The sequence below is a fragment of the Panonychus citri genome, unplaced genomic scaffold, assembly GCF_014898815.1.
Source record: "Panonychus citri isolate SS breed McGregor unplaced genomic scaffold, ASM1489881v1 Contig00138, whole genome shotgun sequence".
Lineage (NCBI taxonomy): Eukaryota > Metazoa > Arthropoda > Arachnida > Trombidiformes > Tetranychidae > Panonychus > Panonychus citri.
In genome coordinates this window covers 3,295,533-3,319,593 of record NW_026515543.1, presented here as the reverse complement: position 1 = coordinate 3,319,593, position 24,061 = coordinate 3,295,533, and the positions used below count along the sequence as shown (strand labels likewise).

General features: G+C 28.9%; 2 protein-coding genes and 1 long non-coding RNA gene across 8 annotated transcripts in view; 1 reads left to right on the top strand and 2 right to left on the bottom strand.

The window, feature by feature from the left end:
- Nucleotides 1-113: 113 nt before the first annotated feature.
- On the bottom strand, nucleotides 114-1,778 carry LOC128393732 (CDK-activating kinase assembly factor MAT1-like). The gene is made up of 2 exons (XM_053353946.1): nucleotides 1,275-1,778; nucleotides 114-1,203 (listed from the first exon to the last, which is right to left on the bottom strand). Exons 1-2 carry the CDS (start codon nucleotides 1,642-1,644, stop codon nucleotides 608-610), a joined length of 966 nt encoding a protein of 321 aa, XP_053209921.1. The 5' UTR covers nucleotides 1,645-1,778; the 3' UTR covers nucleotides 114-607.
- Nucleotides 1,779-1,984: 206 nt separating this feature from the next.
- LOC128393731 (glutamate-gated chloride channel-like) overlaps nucleotides 1,985-24,061 on the bottom strand; it is a 30,463-nt gene continuing 8,386 nt past the window's right edge. The window contains exons 1-7 of one of the 2 annotated variants that reach the window (XM_053353945.1): nucleotides 16,559-16,785; nucleotides 15,841-15,953; nucleotides 14,524-14,591; nucleotides 12,001-12,307; nucleotides 8,623-8,757; nucleotides 5,417-5,883; nucleotides 1,985-3,249 (exon numbers count right to left, since the gene is read on the bottom strand). In XM_053353945.1, coding sequence (XP_053209920.1) covers nucleotides 3,022-3,249; nucleotides 5,417-5,883; nucleotides 8,623-8,757; nucleotides 12,001-12,307; nucleotides 14,524-14,591; nucleotides 15,841-15,953; nucleotides 16,559-16,632 — 1,392 coding nt within the window. In that variant the 5' untranslated portion in view covers nucleotides 16,633-16,785 and the 3' untranslated portion in view covers nucleotides 1,985-3,021. Of the gene's footprint in view, nucleotides 3,250-5,416; nucleotides 5,884-8,622; nucleotides 8,758-12,000; nucleotides 12,308-14,523; nucleotides 14,592-15,840; nucleotides 15,954-16,558; nucleotides 16,786-24,061 lie in introns of those variants that run through there. The other variant, XM_053353944.1, reaches the window with a different exon arrangement.
- On the top strand, nucleotides 16,014-23,492 carry LOC128393733 (uncharacterized). Of its 5 annotated transcripts, none has more exons than XR_008326245.1 (7): nucleotides 16,020-16,487; nucleotides 16,575-16,646; nucleotides 16,920-17,093; nucleotides 17,240-17,292; nucleotides 17,373-17,531; nucleotides 17,599-18,215; nucleotides 23,202-23,492. It is a non-coding gene; the product is annotated as an uncharacterized LOC128393733 (long non-coding RNA). The 5 variants fall into 5 exon arrangements; XR_008326244.1 differs by lacking the exon at nucleotides 23,202-23,492 and adding an exon at nucleotides 20,356-20,899; XR_008326247.1 differs by lacking the exon at nucleotides 23,202-23,492 and having other exon boundaries at nucleotides 16,021-16,300; nucleotides 16,406-16,487; nucleotides 17,599-18,732.

Here is a 24,061-nt window from a genome sequence, read left to right as displayed (position 1 = left end):
CAGAAATGATCATCAAGGAAGCGCGAGATTAGTCAGAATTTTGTCTTTTTCGATTATCCCAACGATGGCCGTAAAATTAATTCTCTGGGTAATTAATCAATCAACTTTCTGTCTTGAATAACAATAAGAAATGTATCACCATCTTTTATTTTAATGAAATAACATAATCATCTTCATCTTCATCAAAGATATTAGATATGTCCAAGGGCAACACATTCGTTGTTTTCATTTCACAAACTGAGCTTTAAAAGTTACATTATCAGGGCGAAATGTTCATCTCACTCTGTCAGTTATTTGGTGTTTTTTATGCTTTTCCTTTGCTCGTATTGTCCGAGTGTGTTTTTTTGGGCTTGAACGGGATCATAGTTTTGATTTTACTGTGACGAGGACAAAAAAAACGTCAACCAATGATCAACCTTCCTTTTTAAAAGTCAACCTCTGCTGGATGTTTACATTTACAGAGTTAATTGTGAAGGTCGATTTTCATTTGTTTTCGTTTTGTGGAAAAATAGTTTTAGAAAAGTTTTGAATAGCAAATAAACGCTTTCTCAACAAGTTTGTTGATTCTTTGGGAGGAGAAAGTGAGATTATCAATCTGGTGAAAATATCATGGATCTGGTTGATAAAAGAGACCACAAAATGCTTCTTGGATGGCACGTTGACATGGATAAGTCCTGATGAATCCTCCTGCAAGTTCTGATAATTCAATGTTACGCACATGATGTATATGCCCGAGATCATGGAGATCTTTAGTTCCCAGTGGATTTGGACCTTCCATATCAAAGGTTGGCTCCACGTAAACGTAAACTTCATGTTCAACTTGCTTTGGAACCGGAAGGAATAGACTGGATGAATTTTTACCAACTTTAATACCCGTTGAGAACATAACTTGACTTGGAGGCCTTCGAATTGGAGGTGGTTTGGGAAGTTCGGCATTTCTTTTTTCTAATTGTAACTTTTCGCTTGCATGTCGAGCCAAAATTTGATTCGCAGGTAAATCTGAGCACATTAGATCATCAACCAAAGCTTCCGCTGCTCTTTTTTTACTCTTGGAAAAATTGTTCTCTTGTACACTTAGAACTTGAGTTTTCCATTGTTCGTGATCCTTTTCAGCTTCTATAAGACCTTCTATTTCCTCCTCATCTCGACTTAGTTTACCACGATTTCTATTAATTGATTCCCAATTATCTTTTTTATAATTTTCTATATTTGGAAAAGAAAGAAAAACAATAAATTGTCAAAACTCAACGAAAATTAATCAAATCATTACTTACCAATTTTACGTTTAGTTGATTCAACATCAATATTATTAGTTAAATTGTAGATCAAATCTTCAATGAATTCCAAATAATCATTGTACTCATCGGGAGAGGTGAAATCATCCTCTTTCTTGTTAAAATCTTTCAATATTTTCTTTCTTATATCAACTTCTTTCTCTACCAGTGAATCTTCAAACAATTGTACACGAAAATTGGTCTTCCTTAATGAGATATTACAAGTTGGACAAGTTGCTGATCCTTTAACAAATAACAGGTCAACACAATTATCACATAAAGGATGACCACAGACATTGACCAATAGCTTCAACAATGGATTACGATACTTGGAGGTTTTACAACGTGGACAAGAAATATCTTCACTCATAGTGGATCAAATATACAAACGAGAGAGAGAAAAAAAAATCAACACTAGATAGAGAAAAACAAAACAAAACAAAACAAAATTAATTCTTGGACAGAAATTAAAATAAAAACTATCAACAACCAACACGAGAATCGATCAGCTGAGAAAATTTAAATTCCAATGGAAAGTTTCGCCATCTATTGGTTAGAATTGAGAGTAAAATATTTTTCGTTTTTCGAAAACTTTTTTCCGCGATTTTCAAATTTCTCAAATTTTATTGGAATGATTTTCGCAATTAAAGAATCGACTGATTGATTGATCATTGATTAAATGATTTAATGTTCAATTCTCTTTTTATAATCACATTTAGCTGTTGAAATTGATTAATTTGATTATGATAAGTTATTAGTTTTTAATCATCTTGTTGAATTACATATGTGATCGTAATGATTGTTGATCAAATCAGTTGATGATTTAATGTATAAAAAATTTGATTCTGATTAACATCAACAATTTTTTGTTCACTTTGAATTTAAACTGTTACATTGATTAGACTAATTCAGTAAAGGAAATGAATTCGACAGAATCAAATTATATTTTTCCCTCCCAGTAGACAATATGAATAAATTGTTTTCCAATTTTTTTTTATACTTTATGTACATTAACAATTCTGATTTCAGATTCTATTAAAAATTCATTACACTTATAGTTATCATATTAATGAGATTTTTTTTCATTTTTTTTGTTTATTATTACAACAGAGCAGTTAAGTGTTAAATAAAACAGATTACATTGATGATAGTAGGTACAGAGAGAGAGAGAGAGAGAGAGAGAGAGAGAGATGGGGGGCAGAGGGAGAGAGAGCTCAGGTAATTATGGTGAAATTCAAGGTTGATTTGGTGGTGGTGGAAGAGGACAAGGGTGTGGTGAAGGTAGAAGGAGATTGAGAGAGAGAGAGAATGAGTTATAAAGAAATTATTTCCGTAAAAGATTGTTAATTAGGAACAGTATTGAATAAAGTGTAAAGATAGCGAGGTAAAAGTTTTGTTGTCCATTCGTTATCGATTTGTGTATTGGTGTTATCGCTATTTAGATTGTAAATATGATCAGAAATGTCCTTTGGAACAGTCTAATCAAGTATCGATTGATGAATGGTATTGATTTGAATCATTTTCGTATCCTTGAGTATTAACGAAACTTTATCCATCATTTTCTGTTTCGTTTATCCATCTTCCAACACAATGATGATATAACAGGCATTAATTATCATCCTCATCGTCATCGTCGTCGTCTTCATATTAATTGTGATGTAATTTTACAGTGAACTCTTTATTTCCTTTTCAATTAGTTATTTTGTTGCGTCTTGAACAACAGAAGTTTATTTTTTTTTTTCTTAAACTAAGATTCTGATTGATCTTCGGCATTCAGGTAACGTGTCCAATATACAAGGTTGAAACAAAGAAAACAAACAGGAAAACATATCCGACTGAGAACATCGATTTGCTTGGAACGGCTTGGAAATCGGGCTAACCAGCGAGTGAAAAAATTCTTATGATGTGGTCCAGAGTGAATCTCACAAGCTCGAAGCTTGTCTGCAAGATTATCGACACCTCGGACCAATGGTTTCTAAATTTAGTAACAGAATAACGATAAAGAAAAAAAAATTATCGATAAAAGAAACAGAGACAATTTATTAACATTGGATATCAATTAATTGGTAGAAACATTTTCAATCAATAGGAAGGAGAAGAAAAAAAAATAATAACAAAAGGAAATCACAGCATATAAGAAAACACGAAGACAAAATTGGAACAAGGAAAAAGAAACATTATTATCATGGACAATATTGACACGACAATTTGGATTAACAATCTTAGAACTTTTTTTTCTTCTTCTTCGAAAAGACAAAAATGTAACAACAACAACAATGTTCTATGGAAGATAAATATTTCTCAAGTAAATATCACCAAAATAAGTGAGATGAGAAAAGATGAACTGTGTAATTGCCTCAAGTATAACTGGACAATTAATCTTTTGGACAATGAAAAGGCAAAAGACAGAGTGGGTGAGCCAGAGGGAGAGAGGAAGATGAACCTGGAGAATTGTGATTTCGAAAACCATATCTCATTGAAATGGACCATTAAACTAGTGAAACTTATTTCATTTTCGTAACAATCTATCAATTCAATTATTATCTTTACCATCATTGTCCTAAGAATGAGAATTAAATTTGACCATCATCATCATCATGAAAAGAAAATGATGCAAGTTGAACAATCAATTGGAATCGTTATCAATTCAAAACTTATTCTTTCATCTAAATGCTACGATAATCATATATTAATAAAATTTAAATCCATTATCTTATGGAATCTGAAATTCATCAGAATCCGTTTTGTTTTTCTCATGAAAGAATAACAAGAAAAAGAGATAAAAAGTCAAATTTTATCATGTCAAGTAAAATGGATATGAAATTGAGTCTGAGAAGGAGCTGGAGGACTGGACACTGTCCACTCTTTCTCTTTCTCTGTTCAACTTTTCCTCCCACTATCATGGTCTCATCTTGCCTGTCCAAATAAACAAACATCGGTCTTCCGATTTGAGAAAATAAATAAGCTAAATAATCCAATTGCAAACAGGAATAGATTCTGGATGCTGATTCTGATTCTCATGATAGAGTAACAAAGTTGTTTACTTTATTCTGGAATGAAAAAAAATAGAGAAAGAGTTTGAGAGAGAGAGAGAGAGAAGTAGTTGCTTTTGAAAATTTTTCTCTTCTTCTTAAAAAACGAATAGAAAGAGACAAAAAAGGGAAAAGATGAAGATGAAGATGAAGATGATGGAAAAATACATATATTTATTGTTAGAGGAAGAAAAAAATCTTCATTCTTAGAGAGAAAGCAAAAGAGAAAATGTTTTTTACTTCTTCATATTTTTCTTCTTACTCCATAAAAGAAACATATTAAATCGATAAAGATCAAATGCGAATTAGTAATTGATGTTTATCTTTTCATTTCAAATTTTTCTCTTCACCATCAGCATCTTCATCTTCCATTATCTTCATCTTCATCATTTTCTTCCGACTGTATTAATATAAAAAAAAGAAAGAGTATCATCATCATCATCGTCATCATGGAAAACTATTATTATACAATAATGTACATAAATTGGATAACTAATAATAAACTTGCCAATTTTGAGCAAAATAGGATTAAGTTAAATTAATAGAATCATTTTTAGATCAACAATCGTATAAAATTCAATTTTTATACTGATAATCAACAAGATTAAGATAATAGTAGCAATTTAAACGACTAACCATATAAATTTGTAAATGGTAACAATTAAATGACTTAAAATTAAACCAATTCACACAAGCAAATGAAAACAACTTATTATATATAAGATTAATTTACAAAGTTAATGGTTACATTGGCAAATCATTAATCAAATATAATTAGTTGATTATATGTTAGTTAAAATTGAAATGTTTGATTATATGAGCTGATTAACTAATTTAGATCAGTGATTGGACTGATTCAATATAAACAAGATTAACCATCTAGATTTTAGTTGAAAATGATAAACAAACAACGTGTATTTATATAAATCAGAAAAGTTAAGTTGTTTTCATTTGATTTACTAACAATTAACAAACTGTAATTTAGTTCAAATCAAAAGTTAATTGAACAAGAAAAAAGGAACAGTTTCTCTTCTAATGATGGTTAAAGTAATCAAGGTAGTTAATTATGGCTAAGGATTAATTGGTTGGGATGTAAGTATATTAACCCACCTTTGGAAAGGCCAATGGTTCATTTTCAAATGATTCTGGATCGAAAGGTAATTGTTCAATATCAAGAGATTTACGACGAATTGGAGGTTGACTGGAGGGTGGAGGCGGTGGAGCGGGTGCTGCTCGCCTTTGAGCAGCTCTATGAGCATCACTTCGGGAAGCATAATTAACCAGGGCAAATTCAAGTAAAGCCCCAAAGACAAAGGTTAAACAAGACTCTGTCCACACATCAATGGCTTTAATATAACTGACCGGCGGAAGAGAGGCATTTATACCCGATATTTGGGTAGCCATGGTCAGTAGGGTTGTCACACCCAATGAAACCCGAGCAGGTATCGCGTTTGGATCCAACCAGAATGAGACCCATGAGACGATCACAAGCATCACACAGGGAAAATATATTTGAATCAGATAGTAACTAAATTCACGTTTAAATGTAAGTCTAACTTTGATGCAACTGTATTCACCTATGGGAGAAATGAGAAGCAAGAAAAATTGAAAACATTATTAGTCATATAATTAGAAACAGCAACAATTAAACGTTTGCTAATTAATTTACTAGACGAATGATTTAAAAAAAAGAAAAGGGTTAACATGATCAATTTTCGTAATAACAAATATAATCATGATTATATGATGATAACCATTGATTAAGTATTGTGATTATTATTATTATAATGTGTTGACAACAATAGTAATTATTATGTAATAAGTATTAGAATCATATATTTGTGTCGTAATATATATTTTCATTTGCATATCCATGAGTTTATGTTGAAAAATATCATGGATTCATTTTATTTATTCATTTATGCAAATTCCTTTAGATATAATAATAATTATATAACTACTTTTATCATCGTTATGATTGTGTTACCATTATTATTGATGTAAATCATCATCACTAATAATATAAACATTTAAGTGTTGTCCATGACAATTATTGTGCTTTTAGTGTATATATGAAAAAAAAGCAAAACTTTTCTGAGTTTCTTCAGGAATTATTAGTTATCATCATCATCTTATTTATATATACAAATATAATCATGAATCTGAGTGTATATTGAGGCAACTGGGAATGAATATTATTCTGAATACCCTTTGTAATCAATGTTACTTGTTAGTTGATTATCATATTGTTGTTGATTCATTTTCTTACATTGAAATATTGTTGAAAGGTAAATGACAACAATATTACCTTTCATCATTTCGTAACTATCAAATTGATGATAACATTTTCTTTTAATATTTTAACGTGATTTAGGTTTGATTTATTGATTGTTTTATTAATTAATGACTCTAACAAATATTGGATTAACAATTCACGATTACAATTGATCCAAGTTTTTGTTTTTCTCAATTATAACAATTGATTTGTTGATCTCTCTCTTACTCTTTCCGTTTATTAAGATAATTAATTGTGATTGTTTATACTCATGTTTAGTTAATCAATTAAATTTGATTGACAAGTTTACCGATAATATTATTATCAAGTAAATCACAATAGAGAAAAATAAAATCATCAAATGTAATATTTGAAATGGAAAAGGAAATGAATGAAATTATTAGGATAAATGTCAAATATATTCACTTATTAATTGTTGATTATCATAATTATTATGAAAGGGTAAACAGTTATGATAAGATCAAAGTTAACTAATAACAATCAAGAAACAGAAAATTAAAAATCAAACCTATATAACAAGGTTAATCAATGAGAATTCAATTCATTGCTAATTTAAAGTAATCAAAATTAACAGTAAATCTTGATAATAAAATGATGAAGCTTCAAACAATTAGTAAAATACTTAAGTAAATTCAATTAATTTGATGGTGATTATTATACTTATATCATAAAAGGTATTAATGTTAACCCTAGAGTAAATATTGTCTCATCATTAGTTAATTGTTAATGATCAACTTGTTAATCCAAACAAAATGACTATAAATCAAATAAATTAAGACTTCTATCAATGATAATCATTATAATCAAAGGGAAAAAAGTAGATTACAATTAACGTTGAATGTTACCAGAAAATGAAAGTTATTGATCAAAATTGATTATAATCTGGTAGCATTTTATTTAGCTACCAATATATGTTAACTAATACAACTGAATTGGTTTAGTAAATTGTTTACAAAGTGAATGATTAACCTTGACAATTAATGATCGACAAATCATTATCAATACAATCAGTTGGTGAATTCACTTAATCAAAAACATTTACCCAGGAAAAGATTTAAAAGATTTCACTTGTAATGAGACAAAACGAGAGAGCAAGTGAGTGAGTGAGTGAGTGAGTGAGAGAGAGAGAGAGAGAGAGAGAGAAATTTAGATTAAAGTGAAGCTGATAATGAAGATATAGAGAAAATTATAAGAATAAAAAAGGGATTAAAGAAGATAAATCCTAGAAATAGTGAGATAATGGTAGGGAAAGAAGGAGAAAAGATAATCAAGAGTTTACCTGACAACTGATTAACTATCAGATCAATCATTTGACAACGTAGATTCATTTACTAGTATCACTCTCAATGAATCCTCTCTCTCGAGGCCAACTAATTAAGAAATCTTCCTCTTTCTCATCATCATTTTCAAATACTTAATCCGATGTTCAATTAAAATTGATTACCTGTAAAAAAAAGTATCAACAAACTTTGATGTTATTAATATTTACCGATTCTCTTTCAATGAAAAGGCAAATACACAATCAATATAATCTTAAATGCGATGATAACAAAACACGAAAATCAATCAATTATCAGGATAATAATTTCCAGAAGTCTATTGATCATTAGCTTCTCATAATTCTTATAATTGAATCAATTAATCATTTCACAATCAATAAATTCTACCTTATTAGTTAATATAACTGTAAATTTAGTCCAAATTGTGTCTTAAATGACGAAATGACCCTAATCACTTTTACAGGAATGGATTAACTATAAATAAACTATCATATCTTAATTATAATTATACTCAGTAAGTTGTAAAAACATCGTGAATAGAATATAATTAATCTTAAATAGTTGATAGAATCATTTACCATTGATTAATGTGAAAAAAAAGTCACATAACTTTTTTACCTTTTTTGTTATTACATTTAGCTAACAGTAAGAAACTAAGGAAATGTAATCAATATCTTACTAATTAACGATGGAAAATATATAAATCATATATTCTACTGCAAATGATTAATTGTAATTACCTGTATTCGTACGACTTGTACAGTATTCTGTTACATAATTGCTAAGACCAAATCGAGGAAGATGAAGGTTTTTAACAACCTGAACAGGATCATCACGTTTCCATTGAAAAACAAGATCTTCTGTTGTGTAACCATCTAAATATATGAAAAGAAAAGGATAAAGGTAAAAAAAGCAACGATCGAGATTGAAAATGATTAGTAAAAGATGATAAGTAAAAAAGGATCAGCAACATTTAGATTAATTTCACAGGTAACATGTGATCGTATATAAGATTTATCATGGGTGAGTAGGTGAGAGAGAGAGAGAGAGAGAGATAAAAGTATTCGTAAAGTATAATAATATCAAAGATATGCTCATCGAACCACTTCAATGAAGTTTACGTGAGATGAAAAATTTTTTTTCTCTTCAATCGTAAAGATATAAGGATGATAATCATGATGATGAAGATAATGATCATGAAAGGATGAGAATGAATCAAAACAAAAGATTTAGTTGTTGTTCAGTTGATCAGAATGTTGTTAGTTGAGTAAATAAAATATTATATCTATCACATCTATTAAATCTAATAAGAAATCACCCAATTGCATGATAAACTCAATCAATTTTGATTTGATAAATTGAACTTCTGTCCATGGATATATATTTAATATCTATAAGATGTATATGTATGTACTTTGTGAGGTTGTAAGAATCATCATCGTCATCATCATAATAAACATGAGTGATAAACCAGATAAATAGTATCATGAATTATTCGGATCATCATGAAGATGTTGATAAAATGTTAACCACACGTAAACAACACTCTGTTGATTGACATTAATTTTGTTTTTCTCTGGCTGGTTAATAATTTATCAACAATAATAACTGTTGATCATCATTTCAATAATTTAACCATGAAAATCATTGTTTTCATGATAAATTTATCAATTCAATACAAGACTCTGGATAATTCAGTTCAATTGAAGGTAAAATATATAAATTGTGATATATTGTGAATATGGTTTCTTTGTATTACAACACAATTTGTAAATTGTTACAATGTTATACAATCAGAAAGGTTTATTATTTGTGTATGAAAAGATCATTGGAATAGAGATAGTTGATTATCCCATGATTAGTATTTATTATTAGCATGAGATGATTAATTGATTGACTGATTGTAATTATTGTAATATGAGAATATGTAGTATTCATCTGGTGATTAAACAATTTAGATTAATGGAGGAAAATCATTAGGATTAAATCTGATTGTTTTGATGATTAATTTTCATTTTTGTTTCTCTATCTGATCACATTTTACTTGTGAGAATTGTGATTAAGTTAAACACAAGAAATTGCAAATTGATCTGCTAATTAAAACGTAGCGTATGCATATAATAATGCTGACAATTAAGACAAATTGCTGGCCCAAGCAACTTAATTAGCAAGAGTTGACATTTTGTGAGGCGAAAAACAAAATTTAAAATCATTTACAATTAAGCAATCAAGTTAAATTCACAATTTAAATTAGTCTTTTTTTTTGTTTAATTTCAATTGTTTGTTGAAATATTCAATTATTTAAAGGATTGAACAACAATTGCTGAGTTTTACAAATTCATTTGAACGGTTAATTGTCAACAATTTAATCACATTCAGCAATTAATAACATTAACCTAAACAAATGAAGAGGTTAAGACTTTTGAAAGAGTAACAAACAAATGGGAATAACTAGAATCATGAACAATTAATTTGATTACTGTTCAGTTGATTGTTTAGATTGATTCATTTGAATTTCATTAACTATTGATTAATTTGCTTCTAACTCAATATAATAATCATAATAATTGCTGTAAAAACAAAACAAACTGATTAACTGAAGATATTTTCTTTCTCACCAGGAATTAGTATCATTTTTTATGTTGACATGTCTAAAGCTACTTGTGATGAGATCCTGATGATAGAGATGATGATTAAAAATGATGACATGATTTTGTCATCGTGATTTGAATATTAATACAGATGAAAAAATAAATATATTGTTTGCAATTGATTATTTTAAGGATAAGTTGGAAGATAACAATATCATTGAAGAAAAGGAGTGAGATTAAAGTGATGCGGGGATAAAGATGAGGAGGAAAAGGAAGACAAGGACTGGAATGATGATAAAGATCATAAAAAATAAGAAAGAGAGAGAGAGAGAGGAGAGGAGAGGAGAAGGAGAAGGAGAGGAGAGGAGAGGAGAGGAGAGGAGAGGAGAGGAGAAGGAGAAGGAGAGGAGAGAGTTTGATAAAGGAGAGGAGAGGAGAGGAGAAGGAGAGGGAGAGAGAGTTTGATAAATCCTTTTGAGATTTCCTCTTAATCTTTAGATCCTTTTCATACTTTCTTTCATCCTGTCGTCCTCGAATACCTCCACCTTCATAATCATTTTACTCTCTCATTAGTATCATTTTTTATCTTCATAACTCTCTCACTGTCTCTCTCATCCCTTGGACAGGGATGAAAATGTTACTTGAATTTGTCAAGTGACAAATCCCTTCCACCTCCAACCTCCCAGCTACTTATTACCATAATATATCAAATTATATATTATCATTGATAAATAATCATGTATTTTTGTTGCCAAAAATAACTTTCATATAATAATTATCAAGCTTCATGATTAATTGTGTTATTAATTAATGATTTTAACCAATTGTAACTCATTAATGAGTTTATTCAGTTGATTGATTTCGTAGTAGAAATGATCAATCATTGTTGTTGTAATAATGAATAATAATTATCAATTAAACATTTTCCCTCTGTTAACTTGATTCAAATCAAATGTTAAGAGTATTCTAGTAAATTTAATTGTTACAATTAATAGGCAATCATCTCAATTAAATGCTTACTTATCATGTTAACAATTGTAACTTTAATTAGACTAAGAAATAACATCAATTACTATCATCATCATTACCAACATGATGGTCATTATTAAGTCTTAACAATCATTACTGTCAATTAAACATTATAAATGAAAGTTACTTGTGAACCGATAATCAGTAATTCATTGAGTCAAATGATTAAATAATCATTGATTAGTTTTGTTATTCTCGGAAAAGTTTATCACAATTAATTGATTTCCAGTGAAATTAAAAGTTCATTAAATTGACTTATTACGATCACCTAAGGCTTCTGATTTATGAATAATAATTATATCCAAGAATATGAAGAGAAATAAATCAAAATGATAATAAATTAATCTTCAGGATTGAAGCAGTTGACTGAACATTTTGATATTAATACTTTGGTGATGAACATTCATTAACCTCGTACAATTAGTTTTAGTACAAAGTTAATTATCGTTTCATCTAATTAGATGGTGAAAATGATAATATATTTCAATGGCTACTTACAACTGGCCATTTTGATTTCACAGTCTTGTTTATCGAGTGGAAAGAACCTCAAGTCCATTGGGCAGAAGAGTACAAGGGAGATTCGTATGGAATAGAGGATTTCACCATTTGGATGAATTCGTAATAAAACATTGGGCATAATTATATTATGAAAATGGCCTGATTTTTCATTGGAGAAAAACAAATCAGGCTTCCAAATCCTGTCAGGATCAGTTAATGTTAAGAATCGGATTTTACCGTCCAAATCATCGTATTGAAGGCGATCATCTTTCCATTGTTCACGAAAAGTTATTTGGAGAGCGTATTCCTAATGGGAAAGAGATTAAGAATATATAAAAATAGAATACAATTAATGATGACATTGATACAAATTCGATATTGTATTTAATTAAAGAGTAATTTCTGGAGAGAATAATAATTATTAGGTTGATAATCAATGAATGATAATATATTGTGAAAGGAAAATAATAAGGAATAAAAATCTCGATGAAATAATTAGTATAAGTGAAGTAATTGTTGGCAATTTGAAAATCTAAACATGGAAACAATTAACTAATAATTACAAGTTATTCAAGGTTTTATTGGATAATTATGTTATTATTATGACTAATTAAGTTATGAAGACTATGATTATAATCATGAAAGGCCTTGATTGTTTCAACAATTAAGGCTGATTGAATTGAATGTAGCGTGAATAACATTGACTGACATTGATTGGTATCATTTGATCAGACCAATTTCATTATGATTTAATGTTGTTGATTTTTTTTTCTATCTCTTTTTGCCTGATTGGTTAAACAATACACTAACAATTTGATTATTGGGATGATGACAACAACTGAATCAGAAAAGTGAATGATTAACATGAATGAGAGTCAAAAAAAACGATAGAGAGAAATAAATTCATTCCTTTAAGATGATTCTGATAATTGATCAATTTCCTGCTAATGATTTCTGATGATAATTTCCAGTAATTTGATATGAGTATTAAATGATAATAATAATAATACTTTTCCTAATTTGCTGGAAACGGAATCGGTTGACAAGCGTGTAAAAAGATGAGGATGAAAAAAACAAAGTAAAAATGTGATTCAATGATTTATCATCATCATCATCATTGTCATCACAGTAATAACAATATCGTCATAATCATTACGGTAACATAATCATCATCACTTTTATGGTTAGCATTACATGATGATGATGAAGGTATTTGTATAAATTTCATGTAATTTAATGAATTTTTTTTAAATATTCACAATTAATCAGAAAAGTATATAACCTTGATTAATAATTTTTATCAATTATTTTGGTTAAATAATCAACCTGATTGTTATTATTTTTGCAACATTAACATTTTCAAGATGATAATAGTTTTTGATTGATGATAATAGTATTGTTATCGTCATCACCCTCTCATCCTTATTAATAATAATAATAATAATTATATACTGATGACGAGATGATAACAATAACAATCAAAAACACCAGTATAATGTTCATGTAAGAAAAGTGTATTGATAATCAAGACAATGAAGGTTACATGATAAATACTTATAACAAAAATAATAATAATAATAAAGACATAAAGTGTTCATTCAGGGAATGATATTCAACTACAGTTATATAACTGGGAGTGAATATTATCATTATATACTCATCAGCTTTTCACAATTTAACAGTTAGTTAAATGTTGAGTAATTAAGAGTAGGAGGCTTCTCAAGATAATAATAATTTCCCTTAATTTTTCAATGATATTCATAACATAGTTAACTCATTAAGAGGATCTCTCTCTCTCTCTCTCTCTCTCTCTTCTTGATAATGATCATATAATTCAGAGCAATAATAATAATCTCATAATTATAAGATGCTTTTATTATTTACTTGTAATTATTAAACAATGAGATGAAATTGATGTAAAATTAAACCTTTTTTCTCAGTAATTTAAATAGATATTAATTACTCCTAATTGATCAACTCAATGATTGGGGTTACCTTATAAAGATCAATTGAATTTACTACCTATGTTGGTAATTAACTTTCTAAGGAGAAAAAGGGATAAAAAAGGTTTAGTTTTCCAATGTTGGATTAACTGTTTATTGATAATCCTTCAATAAAATGATTTATCTTTTTTTCTTACACCCATTAAAAGATTTGATTTGACTTGATTAAAGATTAAGAGTTGATTAGATTCTTTTTCTTTCTTATTTCCAGAGTTCAATTAAATATATTGATATAATAATTCTGCTGATGTAAGTTCTGATATACGCTTCTCCTTCCCCTAAAGACGTTGATGACGCTACACTATTAATGATTAACAAATAACTGATGACGGTGGTGATGAGGATGAGGATAAACTAATAAATGGGTGATGATTGATTGTAAATAAATAAATAAATGTTAAGAGTGAAGAGAGTGAGTGACTGAGAGAGAGAGAAAAGTATGAAAAAAACTAGTTATGTCAACAACGAAAGGAATCAAAATAAAGGGAAAAAAGGATGAAGATGGAGAAGATGAACTTACCATGGCGACATCATCTATTCGTGATATACTTCGAACAAATATATTAACTCGAACTATTGCTGGTCCATCTAGAAGAGATAGAGAAGATGGAAAGAAGAGAAAAAGATTGATTAATGTTGGAGAATAGTGTTGGAAGAATTAAGAATCGTACCCAAAGTAAACGAAGATAAGATGAAGATGGAGATTGAGAAGGAGGAAGGATGAGGATAAGGATAAGGATGCTGATGATGTTATTGTAATTGCTGTTCCTAATACTACAAATGATGGGTGGTGGTAGTGTGATGGTGATGACAACGATCAAGAACAGGGAGAGAGACAAGAATGAAGAAAAAAAAAGAAGTCAAGAAACTAATGTTTGTTGTTAGGCTAATTTTGTTGAAACAATCAGTAAATTGTAGTCTCTTTTATTTTTTACAGCTCAATGATTAACAATTTGTAATATTTGTTCAGTCAATTTGCAGAATCTGTTTCATTTTCTACTATTATCATTGTCAAATAAGTAGAACGATATTCAACTTTGGCTCTTCCCTCTTCTCACCCTAATCTTCATTTGTTTGATCATCAACCCTGATCATCTTCATCTTCATCTTCATCTCTCAGTTTTCCTCTCATTCTCTGGTTATAATCATCTTCTTATCAACTGATTTTCTGGTAAATGCTGACGTTGCTGACGACTCTTGAGATTCATTGTCAGGATTGAGAATGAGGATCAACATGAACAACATCATTGCTGAAATGCTGACAGTTGAAGCTTAAAAAGAGAGAGAGAGACTTTACCCACTCTTCCTCTTTTTATACTTTCTTTTTGTTATATTCTCTGTCTCTTTCTCCTTCTCTTCATCTTCTTATCATCTTCATCCTCATCCTTCCTCTATTCATTTTCCTTCAACTCCGTTTTCTCCTTCAACAACTCCCTTATTCTAGAGTGATAATAATAAATTGATAATAAATTGAAAGGGATAAAAATGAAAGAGAAGATAACTTTTTTTCTCTTTCCATCATACCAATATTTTTCTCTCTCTCTCTCTTTACACAGAATATTTATCATTATATTCAATTTTAAGCACATCATTCAAACTAATCAAAAACCATGTTCTTTTCTATCCTGATCATTTCTCTTTCATAATATACTTTTCACCTTTTTCCTCTTCACACAACATACGCGACACTTTCAATCAAGAATAATTTACATAATAGTAACATAGACACACCATCAGGATAAGTATTATTAACAGTAATTAATTAGAATAGAACAACAAAACAAAAAAAAACAATCAAAATACAGAAAAGAACAAAAAAAGAAAACAAATCACTTACCCTTTCCATCTGTTGAATTTACTCCTGAAGGTCTTATACGTCTATCATATCTCCCATCGCCAATAATTGTATCTAATATCACTTTCTCCTGAGCACGAAAATTTGCCGTAGACCTGAAGTAAAAACAAAAAGAAAATCCATTAATTAATTGAAGAGAAAATTAAAATTCAATTAGAGGAACAAAAAGAATCACAATTAACAATTTGAAAAGAAAAACGAATTTTTTTTTCTTTCTGGTTAACTGAAGGGGTTGCATTCTAATTGAAATCTGCTAATCGGGTTAATTTTTTTTTTCTTTTCTCTTTCACTTTTGTTTACATTCTCGTTGATTAATTTCTCAAGTGGACATTGACTTGGATCAGTTTATTTCCTTTTCCTTTATATTTTTTATATTCGTTCGAATAGAAGACAAATTTATTAATTACTGATCAAGATTCAATCTGATTGTACATGGTTGATGGTAAAAGAAAAGCGAAACAATCAATCAATTGAAATTATCTTGAGAATCAAAAGTAGACCAAGTTAATCATGTTTTCTATTGTTTTTTCTTCTTCTTCTTCTTCAGCTACATAATCATTTCTTTTTGATTAATCAATGGTGACAATTTAACCTTCCCTCGATTGGTAAAAGATGATTACAATTGTTGGGTAAGTAAATGATTTGATTAATGACTTTACATGAAAATGAAACAATTTTACAAATTATTTTTTTCTCTTACCTCAATCTCTCTATAGGTAACATGATGTAAACACTTGATTGGATTTGTAATATTATAAGTAAACATGGAAACATTTTCTCAGCATAAGGTTAACCATTTTCTCTGTTTTATTTAATATCATCATCATCAAGGTTAATTTAACAACCGTTTAACTAAATGTGAACAAAATTAATCATCAACCATTTAGGAGATGATTTAATTTCCATCATTTCTGCGACTTCGTTACCTTTATATCTACGCATTGATTTGCTCAATTTCCTTTGTTTCGCTCATTCTTTTTCTAGAAATTTCTTCTTTAACCTTTCACTTATGTATATCGATAATCTAACACGTTGACTTATATTTTCTATTTATCTCTTAGGTTTAATTGGACCAATTTAATGAACAATTTCACATCCTCCGTTGGAATATGTACATAAATACATTCATCTTCATTCTGTGACCTCTGTCACCTTTTTCTTCCTCCTGTCAAACCTCATCTTCATTATCATTTTCACCTTTAACCATCTTCTTTTTTCTACCATTAACCTGAACTGTAAGTTTATTTTTTCTACTTGTTTTTCCATCTCTATGTTTAACCTTAATCAATCATTTTCTCCCATGTTACATGATTCTCTTCTTCCCCTGTATTCCAAAAACACACCCATGAATTAAGATCTCTTTATTTTTTATTTCTTCCAGTGCCTACATTAAAAATCTGTGATGATCAGATCAATTGAGAACAGGAAAGAAAAGTAAACTTGATTTAATTGTTCTGAATGACCAATTCCCCATTTTCACTGCGTATAAATTTCTCTTGCTCTTCTGAAAACAGAGTAACAATTGGACTACACACTGGAATATAAGTTTGATGAAATAGGAGAAAGAAACTGTTGAAATCATGGTAACAGCATGGTAACCAGACCATGAACATTGCCTCAAATCAATCAATTGACTTAAACTTTAATGATTAACTTGTACACATATAACTCATGTACGGTGAGAAGATTGAAGTTACTATTGGTTACCTTGTTCATTTTTTTTTTCTTCTCTTCTTCCAGGTCTTTGGCTAAGGTCTGGTGATTCAACTGACCAGAGCACAAACACACATAACATATACAGCGAGATAGAGAGAGAGAGAGTGAGAGAGAGAGTAAAATACACAAAATATCATGGATATCAATTGGTTCATTTTCTATTCTTTTCTGTTTTTCTCCTTCGTTATAATGGAATAGTAAATAATTAGCTTTGAATAAATTAAATGGTTGAGTAAATGTGAACATGGAATAGTTCACATTCACCTCATCAACTGAATCAACTTGCCAAAAAAACGAGGAAATCAAATGCAACGAGAAATAATCAAATCTAATCAGGAAAATATTCATCACACCAAGATTATGATTTAATATCTTCAATCTCAACATGATAACAATACATCACATTGATTCAATGCTGATGATGATTCTTGATTCCCCTCTCTCTCTCTCTTCATATTGATTATTAATCAATTGATTAACAAGTTGATTCCAACGGAGGGAAAGCCAAAAATTCAATTGGATTTAATTGTTATCACTTATCCTGGTTTCTCATGTATCTATTAATGTATACATATTACATTTACAAAGACTCAATATTATTAATCGTTTTAAAGGTAATTTTTGTACTATCATTATATTAGGTAAGCTACTTTATTAATTTCATCTCCTCCTCTACTATTAACAATTTAATTATATTATCCAATATTAATAACAATTATAAATTAATGTATAACCAAATTATGATCAGGCAAAGATATTGTAACAATATGAGCTTAAAAATATATAATATCCTAATAATATAATCCTTATCTGATTAGATTTAGTAACAAGATGATGATGAAAAAATTGAACAGATTAATGATTAGGTTGATGATGATGATGATGATTTTTGAAAGATGAAGATGGATGAGAAATATGAAAAGGTATTGAAACTATTTCTCTCTATGTAATAATACAATTAGGGTAACAATTAATTTGATTCCAGTTAATTTGATTAAAAGCAATGTTAATAATTCTACTGGTATGATTAATGATAATCAAATTTTGCTTCATTTTCTGTTTGGTTTAATATTGAAATTTAAAGGTTAATCTGATTGTTGAAATGTTTAAATTGTGACAAATGATTTTTCTTGATTTTTGTTTATGTAAAAATTAAATTATCATATCAACAATTATCTTGACAGTTAAATCTAATCAATATTAATCTTTGTGTGTATCCTCTTAATTATGAATATGATTTATACGCATTGATAAGCACAATTGTCATCAAGGTAAAATAATTAAAACTTTTTCTTTCCTTAATTAGTAACAATTAACCGCAACTATTGTAAATTAATAGTTACGATTATCTTAATTGTGATATCAAATTGTTGGTGAAAAGTTGAAGTGAAATTGTTTTCTAATCGGAAACTCAATGAAAATGATTACAGAATTAGTATATTGGTTAATTGTTATTAATCATTAATTATCTTGAACTTAAATGACTGAAATTTGCAATTAATGAACGTTGATTTTCAGCAATTTAATCTTAACAATTAACTGATTTTTTTTTCATAATTTTCGTTTGAATATTTATCAGATATTATTAATAGTTAATCAGTTAACCATTGAGCTTTTAATGATTATTATAATCATCTTAACCTTTTGTTTTAATTTGTATCAACAATTAACATTTAAACTTGATAATTATCAGTAGTGTTACTTGTTAATTGTTTTACAATGTTAATTAATTGCGATCGGTTTTTAAGATTATATCGTTTATCTTAATAATCTTTAAGTAATTTTCATTGCGTTGAATTAATTGTTATCATCAATTAGTTAATACGATTAATTTTTATACTGTTAAGTTTGATTAGCAATTAATTGTGTATATGATACTTGGAAAATGTAATACGAATCAATGATTTTCCTTGCATGATGTTGATAATAATAATGATGAAGAAGATGATGATGATACTAATAAACATTAGCCTGATGGTTGAACTTTATTAATGAACTTTATCCAGAATCAGATGACGAAAGAGAGATGAGAATTGTTAGTCACGTAAATGAATTATTTGATTTAAACATGGGAGAGATTTTATTTTCTCTCCCTGATAAATTCTGATTCCAATGAGAACTCAGGGAAAATGTTGTTTCTCTCCTATCATTTTCCTGTTTTCTTCTTCCTCATCTCTTTCTCCTCTTATTTATCATCCTTTTCCTTCCTGATTTCTCTCTCTATCACTCTTTTTAACCCTCTTTCTCTCTCTGTCTGTAATATCATCATCTTAAGATTTTCTTAAGAAAAAAGATGAGGATGGAGATAAAAAATCTATCGAAGCAAATAGTTTCCATCGGAAGTCAACATTATCCTATTCAATTGAACTATTATCATGATTATTATTATTATTATTACGATTCTCTCATTATTAATGCCAAAGTGAGAGAGTTAAGGGTGAGCTTGAATCGTAGGGTTGACAGTTAAACTCGGGAATGATTCTTGATTATATTTTATGACAATTTCCGGGTCATTTTACATGGTTCAATATCATTCCTATTCATTGATATCAACACACAACAACAACAACACTTGACAACACACAATTTATCAATCCGATTCCCGATCATTATTACATAATAATCTTGATCAGTATCAAATGTTAACATTATAATTTTGATATACATATAACATATATACTATTTTTTTTACCCCTGATAAACTCTGGAAATTCAATCAGAATTATCATGATTCCAAGTTGATTTTTCATCTTTTTCAATGTTCTCTTATTGTTATTACAGTTTTTTTCTGTTCACACTCTTTTGGAGTTAATATTTTGGGACACAAAGAAGATGATGATAAACCTGAAAATCGCCATCATTCAATGACCAAGAAGAGAGGAGAAGAGGGTAAAAATGGAGACCAGAAAGAAGGAGGAGAAAGATGAAAGAGTTGCTCATGATGATGATGATGATGATGAAGAGCAGGATGAGGAAGCAAAATATAAAATGAAATAAAATAATGATGAAATCCATTCAAGTGGAATTGTTTGAAGGCCTTTATATCAATTGCCTTTTCAACAAACAACAAGAAGCAAGAAGATGATGAAGACTAAGAAGATGAAGGGATGATACAGAAAGAGAAAAGAAGATAAAGACAGAGACAAAGTTTTCTTTCTTTATTATTATTCCTTTTCACTTTCTACCTCATCTTCCTTCATCATCATCATCATTTTCATTTTCTTTCTCTTTATTATTACTATTGCTCTCCAATGCACTTGAATACAGAAAGAACTGGTCAACGGATTTTCTTATTATTATTAAAGCTGGTTATCCCTTTTTTGTATATGTGATTCTGTGCTTCATCATCATCATCTTCTTCCTCATCTTCTTCATCTTCAGCATTCTCGATTCTCTATTTCATTTTCTATTCGCTTTCAACTTTGAGCCGAGAAAAAAAGGAAATGCTCAATCAATAATTTTCTCTTGTTCATCTTTTCTCTTCCTTCCAAATCTCACCGATCGTCACAACTTTTTGTTTATTTCTTTCTCTTTTTTCCTCATCTTCTCCTTCTGCTTTTCATCTCTCTCTCTCCCTCTCTCTCTCTTGCTTCGTGATCTTCGAAAAATCTTAGCACTGATCGATATATAAGATAAGATCGATAAGTTGAGTCCTTTTTCCCTTCTTTCTTTTTCCATCATTTCTCTGCTCTTTCTTCATCTAGTTTTTGTCTTTGTTTTCCATCCTCTTCTCCTTCATCATTCTTATCCTCATCTTAACCTTTTATCATCATTTTCTCTTCTTCATCTCTCTCCCTCCATCTATTTAGAAGGTAACAGTTTCAAGCCTCTTTATCCACGTTCTTAACGGGTAACCCTTATATTCATCTTCATCATCACCATGAAGATCAATCTTATTCAATCAAATTGAATTAATTGATTCCAACTTTTTTCTCCCTTTTCTTTCTCACTCATTAATGTTTTCCGAAACATTTTATCATCAACTTATATATTAGAAAAGATATTCTTTCGTTAATAATAATGATAATCATGGAGAGAAAGAAAAGAGTTGGAATCAGACAAAAAAATTTTCTCTCTACAAGTTATATTATTGAATAGAACTTTTATTTTAAGAACTTTATTCGTAATAATGATAATAATAAGATCCAAGTAGAATGCTATATAAATAAGAAAATTTATCTTTCTCTAAATTAACTTCATTCTAATAACTGAAACTGTTTAGTATTTTTTTGTCACGATTCTTTACCTTACCCAAACTCCATCGTCTCCCTTGTATCAACTCTCTCTCTCTCTCTCTCTCTCTCTCTCTCTCTCTCTCTCTCTCTCCTCTTCCTCATTATCATGCAATCATATGCAGAACTAATAAACTGTATTCAACTAATGATTATCGATAAACGGAGAGAGAGAGAGAGAGAGAGAGAGAGAGAGAGAGAGAGAGAGAGAGAGTGAGTGGAAGTGAGGGAGAAATAGTTCCTGTGATAGAAACTCAATCATGATAATGATTCATATTAACTAGTAACTTCCCAATACTTTTTATTTTTACTTATCTTTAAACATTCCTATTATCTCATTTCCTTGCATCCTCATCTTGATATTTTTCTTATAACCTCTCGACCTTATCATCAATTTCTCTCATCATCATCTCTTCCGCATCTCTCTCTCTCTCTCTCATTCATTCCATGTGTCTTGTTAGATTATCAAAGTCTCAGTCATCAGAAAATATCATTGGTAAAGCAAATCAATTAAGACTCTGGTACATAAGATGAAACTGAAAAGATGAAGATGATGATAAAGAAAAGGATGATGAAAATATCTGTATATAACATGGTTAAAATAAGTGCTGACTCTCAAGGGTATTTATATTGATAGAAGCAAATAGGACAAATGATATAGTCCCTTGTTAGTTAGTATTAATATATATACATAACATACAAAATAATATAATTCCCATTCCCATGTATCGATCCAGAATTTTCAGAACAGGAATAGGAATCTACTAATAGTAATAATAACAAATACTAATAATTTGGTTATGCTTAAGGAAGACGAAGCAAAAAAAAAACAATATTAAATCCAAAGAATTGGAAAAGTCATTAAAATAAAAGAAGAAAAAAAAACTTATATAACAAACTATTTACTAAATATGATAAGATAATCATCTCATTGATTACGATTAACAATCAACAATTGTAATTGGCAATTAACAAATTTGTTTCTAACATTTTGAAGTTAACCAAGGAAAATGTTGCGATTTTGTTGGTTAAAATTGAATTTTTTCTCGATTTTCGTGATTTTGATTAACACAATTAGACGATGATTACGTTGACTATTTTATAAATTGTTGCATCGATTATTTAATAACAAACCTTGACCATTTCATCTTGACCATTAATGTTTTTCATCGTCAATTACATGTCACTGATTTACTTAATTCTCTCTGGGGTATTTTTTATTTCATTTTCTTTGCTTATCCTCATGTTATCCTGATCTTCATGATGATGATCATCTTTATCCTCATGATGATGATGATGATGATTATCATCATCTCCACCCTGTTATCAATCTTGATTACATTGCAATTGATTGAAAAATCTGTTTACATTGACGTTTCTCTGATCTTTTCTCAGATGATTTTTTGGAAACTGTTTAAATTGTTTACACTCAAAGTAATTGTAGTTTGACAGTTAACTGATTGATTGGTTAAAATTTAAGTAATCAAGTATAAAATGTATTTAAGGAGCATAACAACAATCAACTAATTGTTACACATTTTACTTACTATAACTGGTTTAACTGTAAATTGTAAAATTATGTGATGACATTGACTCAACAATGTTCAACAATTAATTGATTGCTATCCATCAATAGTAACCTTAATAATAATCAAATTATCATTTAATCAACTGAAATTATCTCTCAAATTTTAATTCTTAATACAATTAACTTTTTTTTTCCTCATGGAAACATTTAATTGTTGTAACAATTTTTAATTGAATTTAATTTTGAAGGACAAACTTTTTTCATGTTATATATTTTTCATTGATTAATCATTACAATTGATATTGGAAAATGTTGACAATTAAACTCAATAATGATGACGATGGAATTGAATTTATTGATTGATTTATTATTTATGGTTATTCATTGAATATTGTCATCAATTGGTAATTTTAAATTGTTAACCGTTATGATTTTGATGATCGGTTTACTAATCAGTAATCTGAATTACATGATGAGATGAGTGATTGAAATTGAATGTTAATATTATATATTGAATGGTGAAAATGATTCAGTTGAAATGAGATTGAAATAGTTTAAGGCTTTTTTGTTGTTGTTGTGAATTGAATACAATAGTAAATGATGAAAATGATTTAATAATCAATTGAATATATTATATGCAAAGAGACAGAGGTAAGTGTTATCATCTTGTCTCATCATATTTATCATCTTTATCCCTGATAATTTGAAATTGTTCATCTTTCAACTG